General features: G+C 38.4%; 1 protein-coding gene across 3 annotated transcripts in view; it reads left to right on the plus strand.

The window, feature by feature from the left end:
- Window positions 1-25,760, plus strand: part of LOC128649795 (transmembrane protease serine 11C-like) — an 81,809-nt gene that overhangs the window by 45,088 nt on the left and 10,961 nt on the right. For all 3 annotated transcript variants that reach the window (XM_053703263.1, XM_053703264.1, XM_053703265.1), the window contains 2 exons: window positions 3,009-3,177; window positions 17,246-17,505. In XM_053703263.1, coding sequence (XP_053559238.1) covers window positions 3,009-3,177; window positions 17,246-17,505 — 429 coding nt within the window. The remainder of the gene's footprint in view (window positions 1-3,008; window positions 3,178-17,245; window positions 17,506-25,760) is intronic.

Consider the following 25,760-nt stretch of genomic DNA (forward strand, 5'->3'; position numbering starts at 1 on the left):
AACCCCCACATTCTAGGGCCCCCCGAGCAACAAACCCCACATCCAGGCACAAGGGCCCAAACTAAACTCACACAACTGTTTAGTTACTGATAAAGCAGCTGTCAGCTCCAGCTTAAAGGGACACTGAACCCAAATTTTTTCTTTTGTGATTCAGATAGAGCATGCAATTTTAAGCAACTTTCTAATTTACTCCTATTATCAAGTTTTCTTCGTTCTCTTACTATCTTTATTTGAAAAAGAAGGCATCTAAGTTTTTTTTTGGGGTTCATAACTCTGGACAGCACTTTTTTATTGGTGGATGAATTTATCCACCAATCAGCAAGGACAACCCAGGTTGTTCACCAAAAATGGGCCGGCATCTAAACTTACATTCTTGCATTTCAAATAAAGATACCAAGAGAATGAAGAAAATTTCATAATAGGAGTAAATTAGAAAGTTGCTTAAAATTTCATGCTCAATCTGAATCACGAAATAAATTTTTTGGGTACAGTGTCCCTTTAAGCAGCCCACCAGGAGACCTGAAGATGCCATTTGTGGGGGCCCCCTACATACTGGGTCCTCGATCCAGGTCCTATTTGCCCAGCTTATCAGTCCGCCCTTGTAACCATTAGCACTCTCATAGCTACGTATACCCCAAATTAGGGCATTTCATTTTATCACTGTAATGGTGATTCAGCTCATTTCCCTTCTGCATGACCATGGAACTTACAGATTTAGAGCGCCATCAACTGGTCAAGTGGAAATATGACATAGTCCAGTGATCATTAAAAAATAATGTATACACTACACCAGGGCTTAGGAGGTTGGCCTCCCCTCTGGTAAATATTTACAAGACAGAGCCCCCCCCCCTTTCTTTAAAGAAAATTGTAACATTTATTTTTAGTTTTAATTTGGGAAAAGTACATCTGATCCAGGGTTCACACACAGCTCTCAAGGGTGTTTTAATTTGCACTTTGTTACTTCTGTGTTAAATGCAAGTTACAGATTAAGACAACAAACACAATGCAGTGTCAGCGCCTTACTTCCATCTACTTTCCGCCGTTTGCCAAATTCTGCCATGACACGGTAAGTGTCATTGTCGGCTCTTAGAAAATGTTCTATACTTTGCCAAAGTCATTTCTGCTTGTGGTTTCCATAATATAGTGTGAAGTGTGACTGCTCTCGTGCCTTCCCTTATGTGATCTAGCGTCCCCCTGGGGAGGCCACCTCACACTGTGAAAACCACTGCACTACACTCATGCACTTAATTTCTTTAAAAGGATATGAAACCCATATATACGTAACCCGTGTGATACACCATTACTTGCCAGTGACGTCATGGGCGGGATTAAGCCTCATTGTTAGTAGATAGCGGCTGTTAAATCAGAATTTATGCCGCTTTCTGTCCACTACATTTAGCCACCAATCAGCAAGTGCTACCCAGGTTCTGAACCAAAAATGGCCCGGCTCCTAAGCGTACATTCCTCCTGCTTTTTCTAACAAAGATACCAAAAGAACAAATAAAAATTAATAATAGGAGTAAATTAGAAAGTTGATTAAAATGCCATGCTCTATCTGAATCATAAAAGAAAAAAATGTGGGTTTCATATCCCTTTAATTTTAATAAAGAATAATCTAAAGTATTTACCTTTTGCATCAGAATAAACTGATTTAAATATAAAATGTAGTTTTGTGCTTGACTTTTGAATTCACTGAAATGTTGATCTTTAAGTGCACCTTTTAAAGGCAATTTATAATTAAAAATAATTGTATTTCTGCTGAATGTCTAATTGAAATTTCTTTTAATTAGGCAAAAGACTGTAAAAATAGGCAAAGTACAAATTGTGCAAAATAGGAGCAGAAGAAACGGAATCTGATAGCATATAAACTCATGATTTACTCCTAGATACAGAAGTAATATACTGTACATTTGTACAGCAGAAGATATCACTAACTGTAGAGGTGAACTTAGACTTTTGAAAGAAACAATGTTAAAGTTTCAAAGAGAGTACTTTCTATGCACTATTCTTTTTTATTGCAGAAATAAGATGAATGGGCGCTACCTGTAAAGTATATTTGCCAACTGTCCAGATTTTCATGGGACAGTCCCAGTTTATGTCCTCCTGTTCCATAGTATAATTGTCCCAGAAATCTGTCCTTTTTTAAATGACTCTGATCAACCCCTTTGTAAACTGTCATCTGTAGATCTCCTGCAGTTTACATATTAGAATGAATGCCCCTCCCCACCATGGCAGCCAGACTTTGCCCTTCATGTACCCTGTCCACCCATGGCACATCTGCGACCCCTTCCTTCCTTCCTTTCACAGCTTTGACCACAAAACACACTTGGTCACCTCTTACCTCACTCTCATATAAAGCCTCTAGGAAATGTGAAGTATTCAGATGTTTGCTTTCTACAAATACTTACTTACTGATAAAACAACCTCTACATTTCTATCAGTGGAGAGGGACATACTTCTCACACCTGAGATGAAAAAAAATTGGTTCATTAAGGACAGTAAAAGCAGATCTCCAAACTGTCCATATTTGAGAGAAACAGTCCCTAATTCTGAGCTCTGTCCCACTGTCCTTCTGAGACATATGTCCCTTTTTGCTGAATTTCCCTTAGCCCCACCCACTGAGCACACAGACACACCCTCAAACAGCTCAGACACACCCACCAACCAGGCACAAACAAGGCACACCCACAATCCCGCTCACTAACCACCCACAATCCCACCCCTCCCAGCACAGCTCCACTGACATAATGGTGATGGAACCCCATCAACCTCCTGGGTCCCTGATACCCAGCCACAAATATTGGGTGTTTGGTTAAAGGAATTAAATAAATAAAACACCCTCAATATGTCTTAAAATATCTTTTCTTTTTTCTTTTTTTTTTCAAATAAAGCAATAAACAAATAAAAAGACTGTAACATTCCTTTAAAGGGACATTAAAAAAAATTATTCAATCATATAAAAGTAGGTGATTTCAAGCTCTGTTTTGTTATATTTTTTTTATTATTAGGTTGTGGGTTAGCAGGAGTTGGACCAACTAAAAGAATAGTAGGAGGAACTGCTGCAAATCTAGGCTCATGGCCCTGGCAGGCCAGCCTGCGGTTGGATGGGAGCCATAAATGTGGAGCATCTCTGATTAGTGACACCTGGCTTGTTACAGCTGCTCACTGTTTTGATATGTAAGTTGTTATATGTGTGTTTTGTTAATGAGTAATAAAGTTAATCAAAAGGTGAATACATACCTACAGATACAGTATATAAACTCATGCACAGGCTCCTTCATACTCAGTTTAGACAGGAACAGCTGTAAACTGTTTTTAAATAGATACATTAAAATAACATTTAATGGGACATGCTAGCCAACATAACTTCTTCTTTATTCTTGATGCCAATGTGAAACAGAAAACGTTTAATGATGATAAATGGATTTTTCTTTATTTGGGACTAAGATTATCTCACCAATACCCTTCAGCTTTACTTTACTGTGACCTTGTGGTATTTTACCAAAATCTTGCAAGATTTCAATTCTTTTGAAACCCAAAATCACATATTTTTAAATCAACTTTACAATTTACTTCCATTATTAAATTTGCTTCATTCTCTTGGTATCCTTTGTTGGACTAACAGCAATGCACTACTGGGTGCTAGCTGAACACAACAGGTGAATCAATAACAAGAAGCATATATGTGCAGCCACCAATCAGCAACTAGATCCCAGTAGTGCATTGCTGCTCCTGAGGCTACCAAGGTTTGCTTTTCAACAAAGAACAGACAGAAAGGACTAAGACAGAGGATGGAAATGAAGTAACTTCATGCATGATACACACTCCATTGGATGCTTAACCTCTTAACCCCACTTATTGGGCTTTGTTTATAGCGCAGGTCTGTCGGAAAACTGAGCTATATCTACATGTAACACCTTTACTACCCAATCCCCAGATTTGCACAACCAGCACTGTTATATTAATATTTTTGATAAACTCTAAAAATCTGTTTCTAAGCCCCAATAGGCGACCTCTTATCTCACTGCATTTTATTAACTTTTCACAGCCAGACAGGGCCTTGAAACATTTTGTGCCTGACTCGAGTGCCATTTATTTGCAAACTTTTTGCACATGCTAAGTACATGTTTATAAAGTAGATTGTTTTAGATAAAAAAAAGTTACATAACTAGCTAGATTACGAATTTTGAGCGCTATAGAGAAATTAACGAACGCAACAAAAGTTACGTTATTTAATTTTCTATAGTGCTGCCATTACAAGTTTTCAAACATACGCCTTTTGCGTGCAATATGGTTGCGTTGAGCTCCATACCGCACACAATCAGAGCACTGCTGAGACGTGCTCGTGCACGATTTCCCCATAGATATCAATGGGGAGAGCCGGCAAAAAAAAAAACTAACACCTGCGATCGCGGAAACAAAAGTTTCGTAACGCAGTCCCATTGATTTCTATGGGGAAATAAAAATACAGTTTAAACCTAACACCCTAACATAAACCCTATGTCTAAACACCCCTAATCTGCTGCCCCCAACATCACTGACGCTTGCCTACAGTTATTAACCCCTAATCTGCCGCTCCCGATATCGCCGCTACCTAAATAAAATTATTAACCCTTAATCTGCCGCACCCGAAATCGCCACCACTATGCTACATTTATTAACCCCTAAACCGCCAGCCCCCAACATTGCAACAAGCTAAATTAAACTATATTAACCCCTAAACCTAAAACTAACGTAACCCTAACCCTAACATAACCCTAAACCTAACCCTAACATCCCCTAACTTTAACATAATAAAAATATAGCCAAATTAAATGTACAATTATTAACTAAATAAACCTATTAACCCCTAAACCGTCAGCCCCCCACATCGCAAGAAGCTAAATTAAACTATATTAACCCCTAAACCTAACCCCCCTAACTTTAACATAGCTAAATTAGATCTAAATTAAATTTACAAATATTACCTAAATAATTCCTATTTAAAACTAAATACTTACTTACCTGTGAAATAAAACCTAAGCTAGCTACAATATAACTAATAGTTACATTGTAGCTATCTTAGGTTTTATTTTTATTTCACAGGTAAGTTTGTATTTATTTTAACTTATAGTTAACTATTTACTAACTACCTAGTTAAAATAAATAACCTAACCTGCCTTACACTAAAACCTACCATTACAAAAAATAAAAAAACCTACCATTACCAACAAAAAAACAACGAAATTATCCAAAAAAATAAAGATTAATCCTATTCTATTACCCTTAAAAAAAATACCCCAAAATAAAAAAACCCTACTCTAGAATAAACTACCAAGGGCCCTTAAAAGGGCCTTTTGTAGGGCATTGCCCTGAGATAAACAGCTCTTTTACTCCAAAAATAATACAAACTCCCCCTAACACTATACAAACCCCCCCAAATTTCCAGGGGTCCTTAAAATATACATTACACAAAATAACAAACAAATTATCAAAAATAAAAAAAAAATCCTATTCTAATACCCATAAAAAAAACTAATCTAGAATAAACTACCAATGGCCCTTAAAAGGGCCTTTTGTAGGGCATTGCCCTATAGATATCAGCTCTTTTATTGAAAATAATTTACAAAGACCCACTAACATTACAATAAAACCCACTCAATAAACCCTTAAAAAGCCTAACACTAACCCCCTGATGATCCACTTACAGTTTTTGAAGTCCCGCTTGAATGATCTTCATCCCGGCAAAGTCTTCATCCAGGTGGCCTCTTCAATCTTCATCCTGGCGGTGACGTCCTGATCCAAGTGGCGAGAAGTCTTCATCCAGGCGGCCTCTTCAATCTTCATCCAGGCAGCATCTTCTATCTTGATCCCGGCGGCACGGAGCAGGTCCATCCTGAAGACATCCAGCACGGAGCATCCTCTTCATACGGTCGCCACCATACACTGAATCTTCAATGCAAGGGACGCGATTCAAGATGGCATCTCTTGCATTCCTATTGGCTGAAAAATTTGAATCAGCCAATAGGAATTAGGACTGCTAAAATCCTATTGGCTGTTCAAATCAGCCAATAGGATTTAACCATCTCTCATTCTATGGGCTAATTCGAATTAGCCAATAGAATGAGAGCTGCTTATATCCTATTGGCTGATTTAAATAGCCAATAGGATTTTAGCAGCCCTAATTCCTATTGGCTAATTTAAAATTTTCAGCCAATAGGAATGCAAGGAACGCCATCTTGAATCGCGTCCCTTGCATTGAAGATTCAGTGTACGGCGGCGACCGTATGAAGAGGATACACCACGTCGGGTGTCTTCTGGGTGGACAAGCTCTGCACCGGCTGGATGAAGATCGAAGAGGCCGCCTGGATGAAGACTTCTTGCCGCCTGGATGAGGACTTTGCCGGATGGATGAAGATAGAAGAGGCCGCCTGGATGAAGACTTCTTGCCACCTGGATGATGACTTTGCCAGCTGGATGAAGATCTTTCAAGCGGGACTTCAACTACTGTAAGTGGATCATTGGGGGTTAGGGTTTTTTGGGTGTTTTTTTTTTAGATTAGGGTTTGGGCGATGTAAAAGAGCTAAATGCCCTTTGAAGGGCAATGCCCATACAAATGCCCTTTGAAGGGCAATGGTTAGCTTATGTTATTTTTAGAGGGCTTTTTATTTTGATAGGGCTATTAGATTAGGTGTAATTCTTTTTTATTTTTGATAATTTGTTTGTTATTTTTCTTAATTTAGTGTTTGTTTGTTTTTTATTCAGTTAGTTTTAGTTTTTGTAATTAGATACTTTTTGTAATTTTTAGAGTAGTGTTAGGATTTTTTATTGGTAGTTTTTAGTTTTATTTAATTGGTAGTTAGTTTAATTTAAGTTTAATAATTATAATAGTTTGTTAGTTTAAAATTAATATTTTTAATTTGACAGGTAAATTTTAATTGAATTTAAGCTAGGGAAATTTTAATTTTAATATAAAGTTAGGGGGTCGTTAGGTTTAGGGGTTACTAGTTTAAATTAGTTTATTTCATTGTGGGAGCTTTCGGTTTAGGGTTTATAGGTTTATTATAGCGACAGTATGGGCAGATGGCAGATTAGGGGTTAATAATATTTAAATAGTGTTTGCGATGCGGGAGGGCGGTGGTTTAGGGGTTAATAAGTTCATTATAGTGGCGACAATGTCGGGGAGCGGCGGAATAGGGGTTAATAAAACATTTAGTAGTGGCGATGTCGGGAGCAGCAGGTTAGGGGTTAATCACTTTAATATAGTGTTTGCGATGCGGGAGGGCCTCGGTTTAGGGGTAAATAGGTAGTTTATGGGTGTTTAGTGTACTTTGTAACCATGAGTTTTATGTTACAGACTTTAGATGGCGGTACAGATCTTGTCGTTTTAAGCTGTAATGCTCACTTTTTAGCCGTACCGCAAAACTCGTAATACCAGCGTTATGGGAATCCCATGAAAAAAATTAATTTTTATGTGTGCGGGACTGACGTTGCGGTACAGGCTAAAAGGTGTGCGGTACAGCTATACCGACAACACTTGTAATTGCTGCAGTGCTATTTTAAACGCTGAAAATGCCATATTTTCAGAGTTAAAAGCCGCAACGCAAAACTTGTAATCTAGCTGTATGAAATTTACATGAACATACACAAACACAAAAGTATTCAAGATTAATGATAATCATCTAAATGTTAATTTATGAATGCAATAATGTGTTTGGGGGTTTAAACTTGTTAATGATAAAACATTATCATATTCATAAAGTTTTATTAACCCCTTAGTGACCAGACCACTTTTCAATTTGTTGACCATCTGGGACCAAGGCTATTTTTGCATTTCTGCGATGTTTGTGTTTAACTGTAATTTTCCTCTTACTCATTTACTGTACCCACACATATTATATACTGTTTTTCTCGCCATTAAATGGACTTTCTAAAGATATGATTATTTTCATCATATCTTATAATTTACTATAAACAAAAATATAAAATATGAGGAAAAAATGAAAAAAATGCACTTTTTCTAACTTTGAGCCCCAAAATCTCTTACACATCTACAACCACCATAAAATACCAATGCTAAACAGTTTCTAAATTTTGTCCTGAGTTTATAAATACCCAATGTTTACATGTTCTTTGCTTTGTTTGCAAGTTATAGGGCAATAAGTACAAGTAGCACTTTGCTATTTCAAAACCATGTTTTTTCAAAATTGGCGATAGTTACATTGTAACACCAATATCTGTCAGGAATCCCTGAATAACCCTTCAAATGTATATATTTTTTAAAAGAAGACAACCTAAGGTATTAAACTTGGGGTATTTTGACTTTTTTCATGCAACCATTTTACCACCAATCTATGCCAAAGTTTGGGGGGGGGGGGAAATAATTAGATTTTTTGACAAAATAGCAATTTAAGAATACATTTACTGATAATATTAAGGGTTACTGCCAAATAACACCCTAATATGTCTTCAGCAGCATCTCCTGGGTACAGTGATACCACCCATGTATAGGTGTGTCGGGTTCTCGGGGGGCTAAAAGCTTTTATTTTTAGAGAGCGCATTCCAGTTTTTCAACTTGGAATTTTCACATCGGTCATCATGCACCCATGTCCTATTTGGGACATTTCTGAAGCTGGCCAATGGAATTTACTCCCATAAAACCATATATTTTTGAAAAGTAGACACCCTAGGGTATTTCAAATGCTGGTATTTTAACACTTTCCATGCACTAATTCAACCACCAGTCTTTGTCAAACTTTTGGGTAGTCATTTTTTTGTGTTATTTTTCACACACATTGTACTTTAGGCATGGATTCTCAGTTCCTGTTATGTGTTACTGCCAAAAAACACCTCAATATGTGTTCAACAACATCTCCTGAGTATAGTGATACCACCCATGTATAGGTGTGTCGGGTTCTCTGGGGGCTAAAAAGCCTTAATTTTAGGAAGCGCGTTCCAATTTTTCAACTTGGAATTTTCACATCGGTCATCATGCACCCATGTCCTATTTGGGAAATTTCTGAAGCTGGTCAATGGAATTTACCCCCATCAAACCATATATTTTTGAAAAGTAGACACCCTAGGGTATTTCAAATGCTGGTATTTTAACACTTTCCATGCACTAATTCAACCACCAGTCTTTGTCAAACTTTTGGGTAGTCATTATTTTGTGTTATTTTTCACACACATTGTACTTTAGGCATGGATTTTCAGTTCCTGTTATGTGTTACTGCCAAAAAAACACCTCAATATGTGTTCAACAACATCTCCTGAGTACAGTGATACCACCCATGTATAGGTGTGTCGGGTTCTCTGGGGGCTAAAAGGCCTTAATTTTAGGAAGCGCATTCCAGTTTTTCAACTTGGAATTTTCACATCGGTCATCATGCACCCATGTCCTATTTGGGACATTTCTGAAGCTGGTCAATGGAATTTACCCCCATCAAACCATATATTTTTGAAAAGTAGACACCCTAGGGTATTTCAAATGCTGGTATTTTAACACTTTCCATGCACTAATTCAACCACCAGTCTTTGTCAAACTTTTGGGTAGTCATTATTTTGTGTTATTTTTCACACACGTACTTTAGGCATGGATTCTCAGTTCCTGTTATGTGTTACTGCCAAAAAAACACATCAATATGTGTTCAACAACATCTCCTGAGTACAGCGATACCACCCATGTATAGGTGTGTCGAGTTCTCTGGGGGCTAAAAGGCCTTAATTTTAGGAAGCGCATTCCAGTTTTTCAACTTGGAATTTTCACATCGGTCATCATGCACCCATGTCCTATTTGGGACATTTCTGAAGCTGGCCAATGGAATTTACCCCCATCAAACCATATATTTTTGAAAATTAGACACCCTAGGGTATTTCAAATGCTGGTATTTTAACACTTTCCATGCACTAATTCAACCACCAGTCTTTGTCAAACTTTTGGGTAGTCATTTTTTTGTGTTATTTTTCACACACATTGTACTTTAGGCATGGATTCTCAGTTCCTGTTATGTGTTACTGCCAAAAAACACCTCAATATGTGTTCAACAACATCTTCTGAGTACAGTGATACCACCCATGTATAGGTGTGTCGGGTTCTCTGGGGGCCAAAAGGCCTTAATTTTAGGAAGCGCATTCCAGTTTTTCAACTTGGAATTTTCACATCGGTCATCATGCACCCATGTCCTATTTGGGACATTTCTGAAGCTGGCCAATGAAATTTACCCCCATAAAACCATATATTTTTGAGAAGTAGACCCCCTAGGGTATTTGAAATGCTGGTATTTTCACACTTTCCATGAACTTATTTAACCACCAGTCTTTGTCAAACTTTTGGGTAGTCATTTTTTTGTGTTATTTTTCACACACATTGTACTTTAGGCATGGATTCTCAGTTCCTGTTATGTGTTACTGCCAAAAAACACCTCAATATGTGTTCAATAACATCTCCTGAGTACAGTGATACCACCCATGTATAGGTGTGTTGGGTTCTCTGGGGGCTAGAAGGCCTTATTTTTAGGAAGCGCATTCCAGTTTTTCAACTTGGAATTTTCACATCGGTCATCATGCACCCATGTCCTATTTGGGACATTTCTGAAGCCGGCCAATGAAATTTACCCCCATAAAACCATATATTTTTGAAAATTAGACACCCTAGGGTATTTCAAATGCTGGTATTTTAACACTTTCCATGCACTAATTCAACCACCAGTCTTTGTCAAACTTTTGGGTAGTCATTTTTTTGTGTTATTTTTCACACACATTGTACTTTAGGCATGGATTCTCAGTTCCTGTTATGTGTTACTGCCAAAAAACACCTCAATATGTGTTCAACAACATCTTCTGAGTACAGTGATACCACCCATGTATAGGTGTGTCGGGTTCTCTGGGGGCCAAAAGGCCTTAATTTTAGGAAGCGCATTCCAGTTTTTCAACTTGGAATTTTCACATCGGTCATCATGCACCCATGTCCTATTTGGGACATTTCTGAAGCTGGCCAATGAAATTTACCCCCATAAAACCATATATTTTTGAGAAGTAGACCCCCTAGGGTATTTGAAATGCTGGTATTTTCACACTTTCCATGAACTTATTTAACCACCAGTCTTTGTCAAACTTTTGGGTAGTCATTTTTTTGTGTTATTTTTCACACACATTGTACTTTAGGCATGGATTCTCAGTTCCTGTTATGTGTTACTGCCAAAAAACACCTCAATATGTGTTCAATAACATCTCCTGAGTACAGTGATACCACCCATGTATAGGTGTGTTGGGTTCTCTGGGGGCTAGAAGGCCTTATTTTTAGGAAGCGTATTCCAGTTTTTCAACTTGGAATTTTCACATCGGTCATCATGCACCCATGTCCTATTTGGGACATTTCTGAAGCCGGCCAATGAAATTTACCCCCATAAAACCATATATTTTTGAGAAGTAGACCCCCTAGGGTATTTCAAATGCTGGTATTTTCACACTTTCCATGAACTTATTTAACCACCAGTCTTTGTCAAACTTTTGGGTAGTCATTTTTTTGTGTTATTTTTCACACACATTGTACTTTAGGCATGGATTCTCAGTTCCTGTTATGTGTTACTGCCAAAAAACACCTCAATATGTGTTCAACAACATCTCCTGAGTACAGTGATACCACCCATGTATAGGTGTGTTGGGTTCTCTGGGGGCTAGAAGGCCTTATTTTTAGGAAACGCATTCCATTTTTTACACTTCCCATTTTCACATCCCATGCACCCATGTTCTATTTAAGACATTTCTGAAGCGGCCAATGTAATTTACCCCCATCAAACCATATATTTTTGAAAAGTAGACATCCTAGGGTATTTCAAATGCAGGTATTTTAACACTTTCCATACACTAATTCAACCACTATTCTTTGTCAAACTATTGGGCATTCATTTTTTTGTGTTATTTTTCACATACATTGTACTTTAGACATGGATTCACAGCTCCTGTTATGTGTTACTACCAAAGAAGACACCAATATGTGGTCACCAACATCTCCTGAGTTCAGTGATACCACCTATGCATAGGTTTGGTGGCTTGTTTGGGCGGTGCAATGCCAAATGTCTGACATGTGTTTGTGATTTTTTTTCACATTTAACATATTTTTTTGCCTATCGTCTTTTTTGGGGGTCTTTTAACATACCCCAATTTATTTGTTTTCCATAAATGTGATTATATTTAAAAAGTTGACACCCCAAGGTATTATACATGGAGTGGTTTGATGACTTTGATGCAACCGTTTTAGCCCAAAAAATTGGAGAAAGTATATGGTGGTAATTTTTCAATTTTCATTGTCACAGACACATTGCTTTTTTACTATGATTTAGGAGAGACTGTTGTAAGTTATTGCAAAAGAATACTTCAGGTTGTTTTCTGCAAGGCACCCTGAGTACACCTATGCCCCCCATGCATAGGTTTGCCAGGATTTTGGGAAGGTTATGTTACATGATTTTAGTTATTAAAAATGAGAGTATTTCTTCTGATAGGCCTATCTTTAGTTTGGGGCCTATCGCATACCCCACTTTTATTTATTGCATTCAAAGTGTATATTTTTTAAATGTTGACACCCCAAGGTATTGTACATGGTGTGCTTTGATGCCTTTGAAGCAACCGTTTTAGCCCAAAAAATTGGAGAAAGTGTATGGTGGTAATTTTTCAATTTTCATTTTTACAGACACATTGCTTTTTGACTATGATTTAGGAGAGACTGTTGTAAGTTATTACAAAAACATACTTCAGGTTGTTTTCTGCAAGGCACCCTGAGAACACCTATGTCCCCCATGCATAGGTTTGACAGGGGTTTTGGTTAAAAAAAAACAGGCCCAATTTTAGAAAAAAATAGAGTAGTGAAATGTAAAAATCTGGCACAGTAAAAGTAAAAAAAACAAAAAAACATCTAACTGTAAACATAACCAAAAAAATATATATATATATATAACAGCAAATGTATTTATTTTTTTAAAAATTGACCATTGTATGGTACCGCTTGAAGCAGTCCCCAATGCAGAGTGCAGGCTGTCCAGGGCAATCAGGACAGTGATATATGGTGTCCCTTCTCTTCCCCCTCTTGGTACAGACTCTGCATTTTTTTTGTGGTTTCTGCTTTGCGGCAGTAGGGGGGATTTTAAAAATAAAATGGGTAGCCCCAACTCTGCTCTCTCCCATCACCGCCCGGGGAACAGGTGCATCATGGTACAAAATCCCCGAAATAATCTGGAGCTGAAACTGTAAAAAAGTCTTTTTAACTCTGGGGTTTGATTTTTTGAACAACAAAAAAGCGTTGTGGGTTGCAATCTGCATTAGGTAAATTGCAACCTTTTTGTACCAGGCCCTTGTCTTCCGCATAATTAGGTAGGGCTGCAGCAGCTGATCAGCCAGATCAACCCCACCCATATGCCGGTTATAAGACTTGATGCACACTGGCTTCCTTATGATCTCAGCTCTGCCACGTACAGAAACCGCCACCGTCCTCTCTGTGTGGATGGTGGTAAGAAGGTATACATCCTTCTTGTCTCTGTACTTAAGTGCCAACAACTCCTCTTGGCGCAGAGCTGAGGTCTCCCCCCTTCGTAGCCGGGTGCGTACAAGCTGTCCTGTACAAGTGATACCCTTTGTTCATTAGGGGTAATATCAGGTCCCAGACAATCTTGCCAGTGGTTCCCATATGTTCTGGGCAACCTGGAGGGTCAAGTTGGCTATCCTTTCCCTCATACACCCGGAAGGCCTGAGTATATCCATTCTCGCTGTCACAGAGCTTATACACCTTTACCCCATATCTGGAGCGCTTGGAAGGAATAAACTGCTTGAATCCCAGCCTTCCCTTATACTTCATTAGGGATTCATCAACGCATATATTCCTTCCAGGTGTATAAGCCTCTGCAAACCTGGCAGAAAAGTGGGTTATCAGGGGGCGGATTTTATACAGCCTGTCAAATTGGGGATGCTCCCTAGGGGGGCACAGGCTGTTGTCGCTGAAGTGCATGAAATGCAGAATCATTTCATACCTCTTCCTCGACATAATCTGGGAGAACATGGGGGTAGAGCAGATGGGGCTAGTACTCCAGTAGGAGCGAATGGAGGGTTTCTTTATGATGCCCATCAGCATGGTCAATGCCCAGAATTTTTTGAATTCTGGCACATTGATGGGGGCCCATTGCTGCTTTGCCAAATATGTTCCAGGCTTTGCAGCACGGAACTGATGGGCATATAAATTAGTTTGGGCGACAATGTTCCCCAATACATCATCGCCCAGAAACACTTCCAGAAACTGCTGGGGGCTAAAACCTGCCACATCTATATTTATGCCAGCATTTGCTGTGAAGGGTGGGATATCTGGCCTCTGGAGATGAGGTGTTACCCACTCTTCAGCAGCAATGGCAGCAACACGCCTCCTTCTGGCAGGGGGGCTAGCAGGGGGGCTGGTAGGGGGTCTAGCAGCCACAGATACATCACTATCAGTTGAGACTGCATCTAGTGATGTATCTGAGCATATGGCAGGGTCAAAATTGGGGTCTGAGTCAGACATAGAGGCATCTGACTGTGACGCAAGGATGGCATACGCCTCCTCAGCACTTTATATTTTCTGTGACATTTTTGTAAATTAAATTAACTAAATTAATTAACTAAATAAACTAGCAAAAAGTACTGCTATGCTACTGCCAGTGATTTATAGCGATCACTGGCAAGCTAGGGGTTAATGGCTCTGAAAATTAAATTAAATTAACTAAATGGTTCTGAAAAGAGCCTCTGGATTTTTAAAAAATGACAACTACAAAATTAACCCCTAAAAAAATGCACAGACAGCAAAAAAGTACAACTATGCTACTGCCAGTGATTTATAGCGATCACTGGCAAGCTAGGGGTTAATGGCTCTGAAAATTAATTTAAATTAACTAAATGGTTCTGAAAAGAGCCTCTGGATTTTTAAAAAATTACAACAACAAAATTAACCCCTAAAAAAATGCACAGACAGCAAAAAAGTACAGCTATGCTACTGCCAGTGATTTATAGCGATCACTGGCAAGCTAGGGGTTAATGGCTCTGAAAATTAAATTAAATTAACTAAATGGTTCTGAAAAGAGCCTCTGGATTTTTAAAAAATTACAACAACAAAAATTAACCCCTAAAAAAATGCACAGACAGCAAAAAAAAAGTGCAGCTATGCTAATGCCAGTGATTTATAGTGATCACTGGCAAGCTAAGGGTTAATGGCTCTGAAAAAAGACTTTGGTTCTATATTTTTTTAACAAATAAAAGAATTAAATCTCTCTCTGCAAAAAAACAGGTCTCTCTCTCTCTCCAACAAAATCGCAAGTGAGGAGAGGGAGGGAGATCCACACTGATCAGTGTCAATATTTACAAATATTGACATGATCAGACAAATGGGGCATTTTATTATTATTATTTTTTTTTGGGTGGGAGGCTCAGATTGGGTGACCCTAGCTTGCCCCTATGATGAGGCAGGCTAGGGACACCCCCAGAGGCCCCATGATGCACTGGGCATCGCCATCTTGGATGCCTAGTGAAGGGGGAGGGGGGGGGCTATTTAGGGCTTTTTTTTTATTTTATACGGTTTTTTTTTTTAATTTTTACTTTTATTTTATAACTAACTAAGTGCCTCGACCCACCGAGGCACTTAGCACACAAGCAGAGCATCAGAAGCGTGTCTGATCGCTTCCGATGCTCTGAAACACTGCCGGGCTCCACGTGGAGCGAAACCGGAAGTGATCACTCGTGGGGGAGTGATCAATCCGGTCCACGCACTCGGGAACAGTATTGCAGGATGCCTAGACATCAAGGCAAGCCTGCAATACTGTTAGAGCAGCTGGAAGCGATTTTGATCGCTTCCAGTGCTCTGTTTAACCGACGACGTATGCCATACGTCCTCGGTCGTTAAGTGCTTTTTTTTTGAGGACGTATGGCATACGTCGTCGGTCGTTAAGGGGTTAAAGGGACAGTCTAGTCAAAATTAAACTTTCATGATTCAGATAGGGCATGACAAGTTAAACAACTTTCCAATTGACTTTTATCACTAAATTTGCTTTGTTCCCTTGGTGGTGTTTTTCAAAAGCTAAACCTAGCTAGGCTCAAACTGATTTCTAAACCGTTGAAAACCGCCTCTTAGCTCAGAGCATTTTGAAAGTTTTTCACAGTTAGACAGTACTAGTTCATGTGTGTCATATAGATAACAATATACTCACTCCCATGTAGTTATTTAGGAGTCTTCACTGATTGGCTAAACTGCATGCCTGTCAAAAGCACTGAGATAAGGGGGCAGTCTGCAGAGGCATATATACAAGGTAATAACAGAGGTAAAACATATATTAATATAACTGTGTTGGTTATGCAAAACTGGGGAATGGGTAATAAAGGGATTATCCATCTTTTTAAACAATAACAATTCTGGTGTAGACTGTCCCTTTAACAAGCCCATTTACTCTTAAAAGAACAAGAAATTTAGAAGTTCTATGCCCATTTCCAAAAAAAATCATTAAACAGATATGAAACCCAAATATTTTCTTTTGTGAGTCAGACAGAGCAAAGAATTTAAAAAAAACTTCCAATTTCTTTCTATTATCAAGTTTAGTATTATTGGCTGAAGAGATCCCTAGGTAGACATCTGTAGCACTACATGGCAGGGAATAGTGCTGCTAAAAATGTGTCCTTTTTAACAAGAATATCTATGTACCCCATTTGTGGTGTCCACTAGCTTGTTATATGTGTAATATTCTAAAGGAATTAGTGTGCATTTGTTTATTGAAAACCAGATCATTATTATTATTATTATTATCAGGTATTTGAAGAGCGCCAACAGATTCCGCAGCGCTGTAAACATAGTCGGTGTACAGGATAACTTTTGTAGGGGTCAAGTGGGTAGAGGGCCCTGCTAAGAGTTTCACTGTTGTAGTCGGCTCTTATGAAGCGATCTGTAAACAGCTGGGCTCATAGACTTACATTCTAAGGGGTTCAAGGGGAAAGCAATGGAGATAGGAAAGGTTAGTGTTGGTTGTATGCATCCCTGAATAGTAGAGTCTTTAAGGAGCGCTTGAAGCTGTTAAAACTAGGGGAGAGTCTTGTGGAGTGAGTCAGGGAATTCCACAAGATGGGGGCCAGTCTGGAGAAGTCCTGTAAATGGGAATGTGAGGAAGTAACAAGAGAGGAGGAGAGGAGGAGATCCTGAGCTGATTGAAGGGGACGGGAGGGAGATAACTGAGCATTTATCATAATCCAATCTATATCATTATGCTTTTAGGAACAAACATTTGGACTCATGGACTGTAGTCCTTGGAACAATTTCTTCAAGCTCCAAAGTTGGGATAAGCCTTGAAAAACTTAGAATTTATGAAAATTACACCAGTGAAACACACAGTAATGATATTGCTGTTATAAAACTGTCTACTCCAGTGAACTTTACAAGATATATTAGGCCAATATGTCTACCAGAGAAGTCTGATTTCTTCCCTGACAACACAACATGTTATATAACTGGATGGGGAGCTTTAAAAGAAGGAGGTTAGTAAAAATATTTATACAATTAAATTCTAAATATAATGATGTATTCAAAGGAAAGATTTGCCTGAGAATAATAATGTGGATGTATTTTTTAAAATTATACAACATGTTTAAAAAAGAGTAAAGTTTTAGTTTCCATAAGTAATGGGCACCACCATGTTGAAACCTAGGCTTCTCTTATTTCATTTATTCTGCCAAAAACAATTAGGGACAGATAAAATATTGAAACAATGGCTATGGGCAATGTTAAAGTAATCATTGAATATGATTTAAATTCCCTATATGCGACACAGCCATTGTTTGCCAATTTTATCTGTCCACAGAACAAAAGATTACATAAGGAAAACCTAGGTTTCCAAATTGGAAACCCCACAATTTTCATAGAAAAATTACAGTAAAGGGAGAAAATAAATAATGAACATATATTGAAAAGTGTTTTTGGTTACTATACATATGTAGAAATGTTATATTACAACGTCAAAGTGTCTAATGGGGAATAAAGGATCAAAAATAAAATGCTCTATTATGATAGAAAAATGTATTATTAATTGAACAAAACTATGTGCTTAAACCCCACTCATCCAATAAAGGAAAGTATATGTACATAGCCACTAATCAATGTTTGTATTTCGATCAGGACCAGTACTACATTTTCATTCCAGAGCTGACTTTACCTTTGTGTTTAATTAGGTGTTAAACATAGTTTTGTTTGTTATAGAACAAGATTGTAATATTCTTTAAAGGGACAGTAAACATCAAAAATGTTATTGTTTAAAAAGATAGATAATCCCTTTATTTATCATTCCCCAGTTTTGCATAACCAACACTGTTATATTCATATACTTTTTACCTCTGTAATTGCCTTGTATCTAAGCCTCTGCAGACTGCCTCCTTATATCAGATCTTTTGACAGACTTGCAGTTCAGGCAATTAGTGCTGACTCCAAAATAACTCCATGAGCGTAAGCAGAATGTTATTTATATGAAACACAATAACTAATGCCCTCTAGCTGTGAAAAAGTTTTAAATGCATTCAGATAAGAGGCGGCCTTCAAGGGCTTAGAAATTAGCATTTGAGCCTACCTAGGTTTAGCTTTCAACTAAGAATACCAAGAGAACAAAGCAAATATGATGATAAAAGTCAATTGGAAAGTTGTTTAAAATTACATGCCCTATCTGAATCATGAAAGTTAAATTTGCATTTTGGTATCCCTTTAAATATCAGAAATTATGAAGCAAGATACTGGTGGTTTTATAATGGAAAATATAGGTTTTCTCATCTTGTCCATTCAACATTCTTTTAGCACAGTCTTTAAAGAGACACTAAACCCAAACATTTTCTTTCAAGATTCAAGTAGAGAATGCAATTTTAAACAACATTCCAATTTACTTCTATTGTCTAATTTGCTTCATTCTTTAGATATCCTTTGTTGAAGAAATAGCACTGCACATGGGTGAGCCAATCACACGAAGGCATCTATATACAGCAACCAATCAGCAGCTACTGGGCCTATCTAGATATGCTTTTAAACAAAGTATATCAAGAGAATGACGCAAATTAGATAATAGAAGTAAATTAGAAAGTTGTTTACAATTACATGCTCTTTCTAAAGCATGAAAGAAAAAAAATGGTTCCTTTAAAGGGACACTCAAGTCAAAATAAACATATGATTCAGATAGAGCATGCAATTTTTAGACACTTTTCAATTTATTTCCATTATCAAATTTTGCACAGTCTTTTTATGTTCACACTTTCTGGGGAACAAGATCCTACTGAGCATGTGCACAAAGTCACAGGGTATACGTATACTTGTCTGTGATTGGCTGATGTCTGTCACATGATACAAGGGGCTAGAAAATAGGAGAAAAAATAAATTTGTCAGAAAAAAACCTAGTTATTATAAATTCAGAGTAGGTGTAAAATAATTGATGAAATGTAGAATATATTTGTAGACTACACCTCCTCATTCCTTGCACATTGGCTTAAATTCACTAACAAATCCAAGGAACTTGTAAATCACAATAAAAAACATAAGTGAACTAAAAAATGTGATATAGTGCGGTAATAAAGGATATCAATTATGTGTTAAAAGTCACAAAAGTTTATAAAAAGTCCCAAATTGGATGAAAATGTTGTTTGAAGACTTTCAACCTACAAGAGAATACGTAAAATAATAATAGTGAAGTCCTTGAAAAAGCCAAGTGCTGTTTGGTGAAACGATCATTGGAACGAAGGTGACGTCACACAGACGATGGGGACTTGTAAAAATGGAGACAGTAAACCGCTGATTGTAATAGACATTGGGTCAGATTACAAGTTGAGCGCAAAATATTGTTTCCCCAAAAGCAATATTTTTGCTCCACTAAGTAATACTAGTACACGCTAATGTGCGCTGTAATTACAAGTTGAGCGCAATGTGAACGCATGCTCGCATTCACATTGCATGGAAGCTTAACGCTCACGAGAGTGCGCTTCCATAGGCACTAATAGGAGCCTTGTTGATACACAGCACAGGAACCTTAGCGCAGCGAAGGGGGTAAGCTGCGCATGCAAAGTGTAAATTTATATGTATATGATTATATACATATGTATTTATCTGTTTATATGTGTATATACACATATTAACCCATACATATATATGTATATAAGCATATAGAAACAGTAAAGTAAGAATAACTGCAACATCCAAAATGTTCAAAGTAAAATGTTTAAGCCTTTAAATATTGAAACAAAGTTCTGGCTCCGGAGGGTACAGCTTGCATTAACCAATATGTAGCAAAAGTACTGATCCAATAGAAGTTCCCCCTACACACGCTCTGTACATTGATAGAAAACAGCAAACGACAGCCCAGTAATTCAGTGATTCACAGCTCTAGAGAACAGCAGGTTTATATATATCTTAAACTACACACAGGTATAAGGTAAAGAATCAGGGGGAAACCGTGTTCCCAGGAGGCACTACCGCCTCAACTCACCACCCCACGGGTGCACCGATTAACCTCTTGTCTGGTGTGTATATTCAGCGTCCCTTAGGCATCAAAACTCTAGAGCTGGCTTGTCCAAAAGCTGTAACGTCTTCGGCAGAGCGTCCCACTATGCGGGAGGGGGTGTGTTCCGATCCTCTGACAACATGTGGTTTCCGTGGACCAATTGGAAAAGCGATCTGTATTGCTTGAAAAAAGGCCTCCGTGAACTTTGGAGCTTAGAGTCCTTAGACCGTTGCTGCAGCCCAGTAAAGTGCACAGCAAAAGGAAGAATTGTGCAGACAACGGTCAATATAGATAAAACTTCATCTTTATTGTTGAAAATATTAAAACACTCCAGGGGTCATCACAAGTACACAACACGAATGTCCGCTAACATGTTTCGGCCCTCAGGCCGTAATCATAGCTAAAGGACTGTGCACCTGTGTTTCTTAAAAAGCAACAGGAACACTTTGATTGGTTTAAAATAAAGAACATGTTGTGTAAAGGTTAACCCTTTGGGAACCAACTTTAATTTACATACATATATATATGTGTATATTGCCCATCTAAGAACTAAGTCAGATTAATACTTGGTAACCGACGTTATTACATAAATTACTTTACTACTTGCTCATATACAAAATGGAGATTCAAAGTGAACTTAGTAAACAAAACATTAAACATTATAAATAATAATAATAATGATGATAACGCTTTAAGTTCATAGTAGAATTAATAATTCTATAATACCTATACGATATTTATCGACAGGTAAATCTCACTAGTATACACTTTAAGAAATTCAAGAAGTATGTTTCTTAATCGTCTATTGGTATAACCTAAAGTATTTAGAAAAATAATAATCTGAACTATACTTAACTAGATTATCATCCTGGACAGTACTTGAGTAATGTAACTTTGTAATGTGAACAGAAATTTATTATCTAGAACATTCCGTATGAAATCCAAATAACTGAAAACTTGAATTTATCAGAAAAAGAGGGTAAGGGCATAAGAAAGCTATTGATATTGGACCATTATTATTGGTAGACCCTTTAGGGTGAACCTAATATGGTGTAATTCAGGGAACCAGGGGCTCTTAGAGATGTATATAGATGCTGTAATTTAAACTAAAACATGGACATTTTATGACAGCCATAGATTGAGTGTGCCTATAGACTATACAAAATCAAAGAGTGTTATTTGGAGAGCATGAACAGACCACTGCACAAGAGGGAAAGGATATTACTCCCAGAAATTGATCAGGTCATATTCCGAATTTAGACCCTTCGGTACACGCGTTTGCAATTTAAAAATCCAGAACATTTCCCTCTTCTGCAGTAGCCTGTCTCTGTTGCCCCCTCTAGGTGGACAAAACACTCTCTCAATAGCCTGCCACCTAAGTGTTTCCACACTTTTTTGGTGGTATTTCGCAAAGTGCTGCACCAGGGGAGTAGATGCAACACCTGCCTGAATAGTGGACAAATGATTTCGGATACGTACTTTCACCTCGGTGGTCGTGAGCCCAACGTATTGTAGATGGCACCTAGTGCAACTCAAAACATAAACTGCATACGTAGAGGTACATTTGAGGCAGGACTGTATGGAGTAAACCTCTCCAGTAACTTCAGATCTGACACTATCAGATTGTATTACATATTCACACACCCTACATTTATTCAGGCACTTGAAGGTGCCTTTATGGGTCAGCCAGGAACTCTGTCCCCTGTCAGTCTTAGGTAGAACAGAGGGAGACAATAAGTTACCAAGTGTAGTTGTCTTTCTATAGGAACAGCGCAAACCTTGAGCAATGCAGTGCTCCAGTTTGTCATCAGCCGCCAAAAATGAAAAATGTTTTTTAATAATTTTACATATATCTGCATATTCCTGACTGTACTCAGTGACAAAGGTCACTCCCTTATGTTCAGCTTTAGACTTAATACCATCCCTGTTTAGAACCGCAGACCTTTCTAGAGGATCCACTTGGCTCCTAGCCTTCCTAATTACTTTTGCATTATATCCTCTGTTCTTCAACCTTTTGGTTAAATCGTCACACTGTTCAGCGCATTTTTCTGGCAAAGAATAGTTACGTTTAACCCGAATGAACTGGCCTTTAGCCACAGCAAAAGGTACATGTCTAGGGTGACAGCTACGTGCGTGCAAAAGGGTGTTCCCCGTTATGGGCTTCCTATATATTTCTGTCTCAACCTTTCCATCCCTTGTACCTATAATAGTAATGTCCAAGTAATTTATCACATTATCCTGTAGATCACAGGTAAACTTAATTCCAATATTATTGGAATTCAAGTATGTGACAAAGGACATAAACTGTGACTCACTTCCACTCCACACGAGGAGTAGGTCATCTATATAGCGGCCATAAAAATAAATATGCTCTCTGAAGGGGTTTCCATCCCCATAGACGTGGGACAGATCCCACCAACCCATGAACAGGTTGGCGTAAGAAGGGGCAAACTTTGCCCCCATCGCTGTCCCACGTCTCTGTAGAAAGAAACCACCCTCAAAAGAGAAATAATTATGAGTGAGTAAAAACTTAAGAACTCTAAGAATTAAATTTTCTGAATTCAAAAGAAAAATCTGAAAAATACTCCAAAAAGAAATTGACCGCTATTAGACCCTCCTCGTGTGGAATGGAGGACTATAATGCCACTTCATCAATAGTGGCCCACCTAAAGCTGGGTTGCCAGCCTAGTTGTTCCACTGTACATATGATGTCTTTGGTGTCTCGGATATAGCTATGCAGCCCTTGCACCAAAGGCTGCAACAGACTGTCTACCCACTGCGAGACATGTTCCATTAGTGACCCTATACCACTAACAATAGGGCGCCCCCGAACCTCCTCGAGGGATTTGTGGACTTTGGGCAAGTGGTGGAAGATGGGCACTACCGGGTGATCTACCACCAGATACTCAAACGTTTTACGGTCATAGTGCCCACTCTCCAACCCATCATCCAATATATCCAAAAGTTCCCTTTTAAATCCAATTGTAGGGTCCCTAGGAAGTGGAATATAGTCTTCAATGTTATTCAACTGGCGTAAGGCTTCATTTACATAATCCACCCTGTCCAGCACAACGACAGAGCCCCCCTTATCTGCTGAGCGTATGACTATGTCATGATTGTCTTGTAGCTCTTTAAGGGCGGCCCTCTCGCGACTGGACAGATTGGGAGCTTGATACTTAGTACTATTTTTGAGTCTAACTAGATCACGCTCCACACGTTTGAAAAAGGTTTCCAGAGTGTTACCCCTTGACTGGATGGGGTAAAACAAAGATTTATTCTGGAAGCTACCAGATGCATTTATACTCTCTTTATTAGTGTCAGTCAGAGCCTCCCTAGACAAGCTTTCCATATTAATTACATCACAAGTTTCATTAAATGTCAGTTTACTGGAATACTGATCTTGAGTGGGTACATTCAAATCAGAAACCACTCTATTACCTTCAGGTTCATGTGATTCAGTGAAAAAATGTTTCTGCAATGTCATATTACGTATTAGTTTGTTTACATCAAGGATAGTATTAAAAATATTAAAGTGATTTGTAGGTGCAAAATTAAGACCTCGGCTCAAAAGGGAAATTTGGGAATCTGTCAGTGTGAATTTAGACAGATTTATAACATTATTTATTTGTACTTCTGCTTTCCTCTCCGACCTCTCAACTGATAATGCCCCTTTCTACAGAGACGTGGGACAGCGATGGGGGCAAAGTTTGCCCCTTCTTACGCCAACCTGTTCATGGGTTGGTGGGAGCTGTCCCACGTCTATGGGGATGGAAACCCCTTCAGAGAGCATATTTATTTTTATGGCCGCTATATAGATGACCTACTCCTCGTGTGGAGTGGAAGTGAGTCACAGTTTATGTCCTTTGTCACATACTTGAATTCCAATAATATTGGAATTAAGTTTACCTGTGATCTACAGGATAATGTGATAAATTACTTGGACATTACTATTATAGGTACAAGGGATGGAAAGGTTGAGACAGAAATATATAGGAAGCCCATAACGGGGAACACCCTTTTGCACGCACGTAGCTGTCACCCTAGACATGTACCTTTTGCTGTGGCTAAAGGCCAGTTCATTCGGGTTAAACGTAACTGTTCTTTGCCAGAAAAATGCGCTGAACAGTGTGACGATTTAACCAAAAGGTTGAAGAACAGAGGATATAATGCAAAAGTAATTAGGAAGGCTAGGAGCCAAGTGGATCCTCTAGAAAGGTCTGCGGTTCTAAACAGGGATGGTATTAAGTCTAAAGCTGAACATAAGGGAGTGACCTTTGTCACTGAGTACAGTCAGGAATATGCAGATATATGTAAAATTATTAAAAAACATTTTTCATTTTTGGCGGCTGACTACAAACTGGAGCACTGCATTGCTCAAGGTTTGCGCTGTTCCTATAGAAAGACAACTACACTTGGTAACTTATTGTCTCCCTCTGTTCTACCTAAGACTGACAGGGGACAGAGTTCCTGGCTGACCCATAAAGGCACCTTCAAGTGCCTGAATAAATGTAGGGTGTGTGAATATGTAATACAATCTGATAGTGTCAGATCTGAAGTTACTGGAGAGGTTTACTCCATACAGTCCTGCCTCAAATGTACCTCTACGTATGTAGTTTATGTTTTGAGTTGCACTAGGTGCCATCTACAATACGTTGGGCTCACAACCACCGAGGTGAAAGTACGTATCCGAAATCATTTGTCCACTATTCAGGCAGGTGTTGCATCTACTCCCCTGGTGCAGCACTTTGCGAAATACCACCAAAAAAGTGTGGAAACACTTAGGTGGCAGGCTATTGAGAGAGTGTTTTGTCCACCTAGAGGGGGCAACAGAGACAGGCTACTGCAGAAGAGGGAAATGTTCTGGATTTTTAAATTGCAAACGCGTGTACCGAAGGGTCTAAATTCGGAATATGACCTGATCAATTTCTGGGAGTAATATCCTTTCCCTCTTGTGCAGTGGTCTGTTCATGCTCTCCAAATAACACTCTTTGATTTTGTATAGTCTATAGGCACACTCAATCTATGGCTGTCATAAAATGTCCATGTTTTAGTTTAAATTACAGCATCTATATACATCTCTAAGAGCCCCTGGTTCCCTGAATTACACCATATTAGGTTCACCCTAAAGGGTCTACCAATAATAATGGTCCAATATCAATAGCTTTCTTATGCCCTTACCCTCTTTTTCTGATAAATTCAAGTTTTCAGTTATTTGGATTTCATACGGAATGTTCTAGATAATAAATTTCTGTTCACATTACAAAG

This window comes from Bombina bombina, chromosome 2, assembly GCF_027579735.1.
Source record: "Bombina bombina isolate aBomBom1 chromosome 2, aBomBom1.pri, whole genome shotgun sequence".
NCBI lineage: Eukaryota > Metazoa > Chordata > Amphibia > Anura > Bombinatoridae > Bombina > Bombina bombina.